Raw genomic sequence first — 9589 nt, 5'->3', positions numbered from 1 at the left:
TATTCAGTAATTCGGTCTCTTTTATAAGCAAATATGCTAATTTGCACCGTTATTAAAAGTTACTTTTTTATCTTGATTTTATGTAAAACTTCTATTACAATTTATAAAATGACCTTATATTTGCATTAGAACTCTACAATCATTTTAAAAAGTAGAACAATTAATGAATGTATTTTTGGAAGAATAACATTAAATAAACTTAATTTTGATAATTTTTGCTTATATTTAAGGATAATGATTTATGTTGAATTTTGCTTAGTTGATAAAACAGTGTATTTATTTAGTACTCTCCCGTACTATATTATATAAAATTTTCACTTTTTTATGTCTCAAATGATAAGAACGAAAAACTAACTTTTATCATTTACAAAATTTATTTTTATTTATTCTCATAAAATTAAATATAAATTGTATTTAATTTACTCTCTTTCTTCTTTTCTCCATAATTAATAACCAATAAAAGTACTTTTTACATCTTCCCATGAAACTTATGTCAAGAAAAACACAAAAGTCATACTTCAAATTATCATATTTTACTTTTCTTAATAAGTGTAATTTTTTTTTTGCTTATAATATGGAACGGATGGAGTATGTAATAGGTTTAAGAAAAATGCTAAACAGCGTCCCCAGGACACTAGTTAATCATATTAATATGAAAATTTTGCATTTAATATGTTAAAAGTGTAAAAAGTTAGCTTTTTTTTCTTTTTGACAAAAAAAGTTAGCTTATTATTACCATTTATTTTCTTTTTTGGTATGTTTAACAAGTACACGAGACACTGTTTATCATGACCCTATGTTTAATTATAGATTTGGTATCTTACGTTTATTTTAAGTTTTAATTAGGCGTCTTATGTTTATAAAGCATCAATTTGGTCATTTACGTTTCCACCGTTTGTATTAGTTAGTCATTTACGATAGTTTTGTCAATAACACTGTTTCAACCATACACATGTCAAGTGATCAAGTGTCTGTCCACATATGCAAACCGTCTGTCACATGTGACAAAAATGACGGCAAAGACCAACTAATGCAAACAATTGCAATGTAAGGACCAACTTAATATTTTTTAGACGGACTAAATGTGTAGTTAAACCCATATAATATGTAGGATTGAAGTTCGAATCCTAATATTTTCACTTGTTACTTTTGCTTTTCTTTTCTTTAACCTACGAGAAATACTTATATCGGTTGATGCTACATAGGTCTACCGTGGACAAGTGATCAATACTATTATAATAAATACGAATTTCACAAAATTTATATGGTATAGATCATCCATAAAAAACTTAAAAAAATTAAAAATAATTTAATATATTATTGAGACTGATTAAAATTAACCGTATTTAATTGAGTTTTAAAATAAACAAAGTTAAGTTGATAAGGGTGTAACCCTCATCCATTGGAAACTCTTTCCCAGATTTCATCACTACAAGAAGAACAAATTCCAAGCATTTTGCATGACATTCAATCTGGTAAGACCATGTTGTTGTTTACTGATTCAATGTTAAAATTCAATCTCTTTCATGTTTTCACTCATACTACTACACTTCACTCTACTTTAACTGTTCATTGCAGCAATCATTTTTCTAATTTATCTGTTTCTGTTTCCAACACAAATCAAGATGACTCTTTTATGTTATCAAACATCATTAACTCAGCTGGGTTGTCCCCTGAAACATCCCTTAAACTTAAAAACTCTGATGATGGCCCAAATGCTGTAATTCAACTTCTCAGAAACTATGACTTCTCTGATTCCCAAATATCAACCCTTGTTAAGAAACATCCTAGAGTACTTTTATCAAACCCTGAAAAGACCCTTTTGCCTAAACTCGAGTTTTTGCTATCTATTGGGGTTTCAACCACTGATCTCCCTAAAATCCTAATTGGTAACACTACCTTTTTTAAAAGAAGTTTGGAGGAAAACATTATACCTCGTTATCACATTATCAGGACCCTTGTTCGCAATGATAAAGAGCTAATTTCAGTTATGAAGAATTGGACAACCAACGTTTACCCTGATTCCATGGTTCCAAACATTGAGGTTTTAAGGAATCTTGGTGTGCCTCAACATTCGGTTTCCTTTATGGTAACCAATTTTCCCAGTGGAGCATTCGCCAAGCATTCTAGATTTGTTGAGGCTGTTAATTTAGTTAAGGAAATGGGGTTCGATCCTTTGAAGTCGAATTTTGTTTTGGCAGTTCCAGTAATTGCAAGGATGAACAAAGAGACGTGGGAATTGAAATTGAAGATTTTTGAGAGGTGGGGATGGTCGAAAGATATCTGTCTTTTGGTGTTCCAAAAGTATCCTCGATGTATGGCGACCTCGGCAAAAAAGATTCAAAAAATAATGAGTTTCTTGGTGAACGATATGGGTTTTACACCATACGACATTGCTAGATGCCCTTCGGTTTTTAACCGTAGCTTGGAGAAAACAATTGTCCCTAGATGTACAGTTATTAAGATTTTGATGTCAAAGGGTTTCATAAAGAGTAGTTTGAGCATAAATACCTTTATTATGATAAGGGAGAAAACATTTTGGGAGAGATATCTTACCGCTTTTCAGAAGGATTATCCACTCTTATTGGATGCATATAAAGGTCAGAATTCCGATTGATCATCTGGATATGCTCTACGCTTTCAAGATATTTAGTAGTTATACTTCATAGGAGAAGTTGATTATTAATTTTTTTGTGATTTTCATTTACGGCTTACTTGTTTTTAGACCTGATCTTCAACCTGTGTTTGTTTTGTTTCATTTAGATTTGAAACTTCCCTAGATAATCAGTTTTTACTAGTTAGGTGTACCAATGGTGTTTTTTACCTTTTCCTATGTAGTATTTGATAAAAAAAAAAGTCCTTTAGTCTTCTGTTATGAGGGCATCTGTGTATTTACACTAACAAAATTTAGAATATATTTTGGAGTACTATCATGCATGGTATGTTACTGATAATTCTTTTTCTGTCTGATGTTACTTCCAATTCTGATTCTGCTCTAATATATAATGAGGAGGCAACTGTTAACTCTGATTGTGCCATATATCTTAGCACATCCTCTAGTTTTGCCTAAGTCCATATTGTCTTCAATCTATAATGATGTCTTTGCACTGTAATAACCTTTTCTTGGTGGAAGATAATCAGTACAACATCATGCCTGCTATCATTCTTATATTCTGAGTTCATAGTAGTAGAAAAATACAATGTCAGGTTGAAGAATAAAATAATCGTAGGTTGAGATGCTCTTAGATGTCTCAAGAGATTCAAACATAATTTTCTTAGGCAACATTTGTGTGAAACAAGATAGGGTTGAACATTCAGAGCGGTTTGTTTCCGGTACTTCATCAGTTTTTTCTTACAATTTATTATAACTGACAGTAAGGTGACATTTTGAGTTTATTTGTTGTAGTGATTTCATACTTGATGATGTGCCATATCTAGTATATTTTGAGTTAAGTTGATGTAGTGGGGTTAAATGTAGTATTCATTATTATTGGTGTGAGCAATTTGTAATGTGTGGTTCTGAAAATGTGAGATGGTACTACTGTTATGGGAGGAAGGAGTTCATGTATGTTTGTTGGCGTACCATGTCGATTGAATATCAACAATGATAAATATCGTCTCTTGGATCTAGAAGGTTAGTTCATAGTTTTTATAATTGAAAAAATGACTTAATTGATACGTGTTTGATTAAAATAAGAGGAAACAAAAGTGCATATGGTATTGAAGGTCACCGTTTAAGCTATAGAAAATGAGTCATGAGTTTATATTTCTTGAGTATCGTCGTCTATTGACAGTAATTAAAGTATATGATAATTTTTTGACACTGATCCATGTTAGCAATTGCCTTGATTTGTTATTATAGTATATACAAATGTGATGGATGGTATTAAATTTGGTACAAGGCTGAAGCCAGGAGGGGTTATGTAATTGCATTTGGTCCTTGTTTAATTTAATTGTTCAGTTTTATTAAGGTTAATATTTTGGGGGACTATGTTGAGGCCATATATGTCCTAATATCCAAAAGTGTTGAAATTGACAATGTATTTCATCTATCTTAGCTGAAACTATGTCCTAATCCTGGGAGGATTGCCACTCATCTTAGCTGAAACTATGTCCTAAGCGTGGTCATATTGCTGCCACAAAAGTGTTGGGTTCAGTGGAAGGACACACCTCTTGAATTGGAAACTTGGAAATTTTACTATGATTTGTTGAAGATGTTCCCTACTTTCCACTAATAGGTTATCACTAATCTTAAATAATTTATTTTTTAGTATTTTACTGAAATTGTCCTTGTAACTAGAAGTTTCTAGAAGGAATGAGTTGTAGTTAGTTGTAATCATAAGGTAATGATTGGCTGAATAAGTGTAGCCAGCTTTTCTAGAGTATAATGTCAAGGACAAGAGAAATAATACTAAATTACTAATAGACACGATTATTATTCACGAATTTCGCATAATATCTATTTATCTTTAACTTAAATGAACTCGAGTTCTTCTAAACAATTCGTCTTAGGGAAAATCATTAATCACTTGAACTTAATGTCTTAATTTTTTACGTTTCTCTTTTTAGGACATTAAATTCCATTATTCAATTTAGGAATTTCTGTCTACACAAAAACATCAAAGTATAACACCATAAAAGTTGATTACCACTTCCAGCAACCAAGCAAACATTTTCTGCTTCATTTTGATGTAAGTTTTTTTTTTTTTTTTTTTGTTTGCAAAATCCGTGCATATTAATATATTTTTATGCTTTCGAAAATTAAAGAAATATGTCTAACTTATCCAAAACAAGGATTGATTTATGTTTAACTTTTTTATTTCTTTTGTTATTGATTCTCTCCACTATAAATAATCTTATTTGAGGCATGTCACACACTCACACACTAATGTGTGTACCTCATTTAGGGTGCGTTTGATCTGCTAAAAAATAAGGAACTGGACAGGACAACTTCTGTTGTACTGTGTTTGATTTTAAAACTGTTCCTGGTACTGGACAAACTAGGGGCCAAGGGACCGGACAAAACTTGAAATTCTTGTCCCCCACCGAACCACGGGACAACTTTTTGTCCTCAGCACAAGTTGTCTAAAATACCAAAATAACATTTTATCCACCAAACATCGTATAACACAGAGTTTGTTCAATACCTTAAACGTTTGTCCTGTGCTGTTCTGTCTTGTACTGTACTGTTCTGTCCCGTCTTTATATTTAGCAGATCAAACGGACCCTTAGTGATATTTAAATTTTAGTTTGTGATATTGTGAGAGTGTATCTCTTTCTGCTAGACCAAACTCCATTGATATTTATTTTTAACTTTGTTAGTAATAACTGTTAGTTGGCTGCAAACATACCAACAATGTTGAAATTTTTGCACCCCCCAACCAAAACGTTCAATTCTAACCAAATATTATTAAAAATAAAAAGCTTGGGGAACTAGAACAAAATCCAAGGTAACAATAGTACAAACCAAATAAGTTGTTCAACTGCCTCATTAAAAACCTTAATAAGGAAAACCCACCGGGATAAAACCTTGATTAAGAAAAAAAGAGTGCAATTTGAATTCAAGAAGACCAAGCCTATTACAATGATAAGCTCCGGAGACATCAGAGAGAACATGAACCCACCAAGTGAAACTAGAACCACTAAGTGTATGTTTGGTTTCAATTCTGGAGTAGCCAGAATTGATTCTGGACATGTAGAATGGATTCTGACTTGTTTGGTTCCTCAAAAGTAGAATTGATTCTGCCTCCAGAATGGATTCTACTTGAAGCTAGAAATTGTAGCTTCTCATTCTAGAATTGATTTTTACACTCAAATTCTTTGTTCAACTCACTTTTGTATGAATATATCCAAACATAAATCAATTCTATCAAACTCAATTCTATTAAAATCAATTATGTCAAACTCAATTCTGTCAAAATCAATTCTGTCCACCGCAAAACCAAACACATACTAAGCGCAAGAGAGACAATCCTGTCAGCACACCGATTATCTTTCCTGAAAATATGAGACACAACAAGCTAAACAATTAAGCCACCTAGTAATGAGAAGAACAATAAAAAAGTTTTCAAAATCCAGATTGACAAGCTGAGAATCTGATTCCAGTCAAAGGAAACTTCCAACACAAACAAATAAACAAAATTTAACCCAAAACTATCGAGTTTAAAAATAAACAAAACACTTCACTATCAAATGATGCGAATAATAGTTCTCCACGGATAAAAATTAAAATGTTTAAAAGAGAAGAATTTCATGTTCTGTACCTTGCAAATACTAATGATATAATGGTCTCATTCAACATTAGAATGTGGGACTTCCTGTTGACAATATGGTAACATTCATTATTAGTAACAAATATATCATCCCTTAACTACATAATGATTGCTCAAGAAATTCACAATTCACAACATTCATGTCAAAGTACTTAAAATAATTGGAAAATGGCTACTGAATAATAAGTAAACAATTCATAATTAATTAACAATGACAATTGTGTACCTTTTCTATGAACAATTGATCAATAGTTCTGTTAAGGTCACCTTTCCATCTCATCTTTCCTTCTTCCACAAGAATTTTTGTCAGGTATGGTGCTACCGTGACTCCTGATGAGAATATCTCCATTCGAGGGCACCCTTTAACAATGAAACGTATGAAAGATGGGAATACAAATGCTTGTTTCTCATAGCAGAAGCTTCTAAAACTTGGCAAAGAAGTAAATTCTAAGTTTTCCAAGTTTTCAAATATGATGTTTTGCTCTGCTTTTTCTTCATCAATCTGTTTCACAACATCCAACATCTTCTCACAATTCATTATTTTTAATGTTGTGAGTTGTACAAGACTTTTAGCTGTTGAGGATGTTATTAAATAAATAAGCTCTTTGCAATTGTCCACTTTCAAAAATGTTAAATTTGTGAAAGATGTTGACGATGGTACCAAGCTTATCAAACTTGGACAACTTGATACAAACAACTCTTCAAGATATTTCAGCAGAGGATGATCCAATGGAAAGTCTTCCTGCCAGATGTGCTTGAGATTTTCCAATTCATAAATCCACAAAATTCCTATTTGATTTGAAATCTCCATATTGAAATAATCAGTGGTTCCTTTAGTGGGGAACAATATTTCAAAAGAACTATTACGCACTTGAATTTTTTTAAGATTAGGAAATGATGTATGGATATCATTCAGAAAAATAGTTGGGGTTTCGTCGAAGCATTGCAAACGTAGAAATTCAATTTTATGAAAGATATTTTCTTGATTCACTATCTCCAACACATCCATGCTATTTATGGCCAACATCTCCAGGTTGGGGCTCAACTGAAAAATTAAACATCAAAAACGAAAATTAATACTACTAGTTTATGAAACGTACAAGTAAAAAAATGGTATGGTGGGATTTACCTTTTCAATAGAAAATAGAGCTTGTTGATATAGCATATCATAATTTTCGCCCATGGCATTAGGCTCTTGGAAGTCTAAATGGTTGAAGGAAAACATTCTTAATGCTTCACAATGGTATACATTCAAAATCTTCAATGAAGGGCACTCTAAAGAATGTTTTCCCCGATAAAATCTCTTGAGGTTTGTCAAACGACGTAGTACCATTGTATTCAGTTGGGGGAAACAAAAGTTGTTTTCCATCGAACCTTCTTCTATTGCTACAATTTCCACAACTCCACAAGACAGTATATCAAGCATTTCAAGATGTCCAAGATCATGGCACAATGATGATGAAAAGATATATAACAAGATTGGACACATAGAAACCTCCACTTTGCATAAATTTCCAAAGCTGATAACTTCAAGAGGATCCTCATTCCATATGTGCTTCAATTTTGGTAAACTAGATAAAGTCAAACTTTTCAACTGAGTGCTTTGTTTTATCAATATTTCTCTAGACTTCAAACCTTTCACATCAAACACTGCTTCTAACGAGTCACAGTTTGTTACTTTTAAATCTTCCAATCCACGCAGAGCTTGCATTACATTTGATGGTAGAAGTACATGTGATAAAAAACCACATCTTTGCACCACTAGGGATTTAAGATTACAAAACACAATGTGATTAAGTTGGCCATACCACAAATCTTTTAGCTCAGGGTAGTCGGCTAAGGCTAAACAGTTGAATTTACGAAATGCAACCTGTTCAATCAAATTAATATATCAAGAGACAAATCAAAATTTCTTATAAGCAATATTCAATTATTTGTAATAATATTGTAGTCGACAATTTTCCACCTACAAAACGAACATGATCTAGATATAGTTTGGTGGATTAAAGTAAAACTGTTAGTTGAGAAGTTTTATGGGACAGTCCACCATGAACTTAAAATGAGTGATGACAAAGATTTGAGAATAAAAGACAATGTGAAGGTTGACACCACAAGGGAAATAGATATCATGCAGTTGAGTTTATAGAGCCTTTTAGCCAGGGGCGGACCTGTGTGAAGCATGGTGTGGCTATAGTCACACCAGTCCAGTCCAAATTTTTTCTAAAAATAATAATAATAATTTTATAAATAATTTTACATTATTGTTTATACATATTCATACAAATGTTAATGTAAATATTACTTTAGAGTTTATTATTAATGACTGTATGTCTCTCGGTACACATTAATTTAAGTATTAGTGTAAATATTAGTTTATAGTCTACTATTGTTGATTTCAAGTCATTGGTTGGTTATACATAGTGTATTATTTGAAGTTATATATTTTGTATGTTTTTAATAATCAACTTTGATTTTGTTTGTCAAAAAATTGTGGATAACTAATTGAAGTTGTAGTACTGAGTGAAATTAACGATTGAACTAACATAAAACAATAGGTTTAAGTTTTTCAATTAGTAGATGACATAGGTAAAATTGGAATAAAAAATAATAAGTTATAAGCTAATTGAATTAGTTTATCAAAATAAACTATCAAACAATAGTAATATGTATGATTTAACATATATATTCAATAAGTTATAGTTTTTTTTTTCGAATAGAAATTTTGAAGTTTTATGGATATAGTTGTTAGTTTATTGATTTTTTTTTAATAGAAATTTTATGGATTATTATTGGTGTTCTTTTTTTGGATATACATATTGTATTAGTAGTAATTTTATATATTGTTTGTTGTTTAACTGAATTATTGGGATGATGATGAATTTTTTTTAGTAATGCTGAAAAATTTAGCCACACTAAGAATTCATTACTGGGTCCGCCCCTACTTTTAGCCATGTTCTTATAATTTATTTAAATTATTTAAATAATAGTAGGACAATTTACTCCACTGTGTGGCCCTGCAGTTGAGTTCAACTGTAGGTGATCTTGATCCCACCATAAGAATGATAAAAAGTGGTGAACATAGACACACTATACAAAACTTTAGAATAGAAAATATTATATTATTCGTAGCCCTCATAAATAGTGATTTTGATGTAAAATAATTTAGAGATTAGTTTTTAGAGATTTTTAGAAAAGTTGAATTTACTTTGTGTTTGTTTATTATAATAAAAATCACTTTTTATAATAAAATATTCTTTAGTTTGTTTGAATACAACTTATAAAAGTAATTTTTTTAATTACAAATAACTTTCCTGTTT

General features: G+C 31.1%; 2 protein-coding genes across 3 annotated transcripts; one reads left to right on the top strand and one right to left on the bottom strand.

The window, feature by feature from the left end:
- The first annotated feature begins 1369 nt into the window (after positions 1-1369).
- LOC123917229 lies at positions 1370-2954 on the top strand. Of its 2 annotated transcripts, XM_045968898.1 has the most exons (2): positions 1371-1475; positions 1579-2954. In XM_045968898.1, the coding sequence occupies exon 2, from the start codon at positions 1637-1639 to the stop codon at positions 2615-2617; it is 981 nt and encodes a 326-aa protein (XP_045824854.1). In that variant the 5' UTR covers positions 1371-1475; positions 1579-1636; the 3' UTR covers positions 2618-2954. The 2 variants fall into 2 exon arrangements, with proteins under 2 accessions (XP_045824853.1, XP_045824854.1); XM_045968897.1 differs by having other exon boundaries at positions 1370-2954.
- A 2477-nt stretch (positions 2955-5431) lies between these two features.
- LOC123915270 lies at positions 5432-9224 on the bottom strand. Its single transcript, XM_045966408.1, has 5 exons — positions 9186-9224; positions 7402-8142; positions 6499-7317; positions 6264-6317; positions 5432-5997 (listed from the first exon to the last, which is right to left on the bottom strand). The coding sequence occupies exons 1-4, from the start codon at positions 9222-9224 to the stop codon at positions 6291-6293; spliced, it is 1626 nt and encodes a 541-aa protein (XP_045822364.1). The 3' UTR covers positions 5432-5997; positions 6264-6290.
- Between the last annotated feature and the right edge of the window lie 365 nt (positions 9225-9589).

This window comes from Trifolium pratense, linkage group LG3 (assembly GCF_020283565.1).
Source record: "Trifolium pratense cultivar HEN17-A07 linkage group LG3, ARS_RC_1.1, whole genome shotgun sequence".
NCBI classification, from domain to species: Eukaryota; Viridiplantae; Streptophyta; class Magnoliopsida; order Fabales; family Fabaceae; genus Trifolium; species Trifolium pratense.
This window is presented reverse-complemented; position numbering and strand designations above follow the sequence as displayed.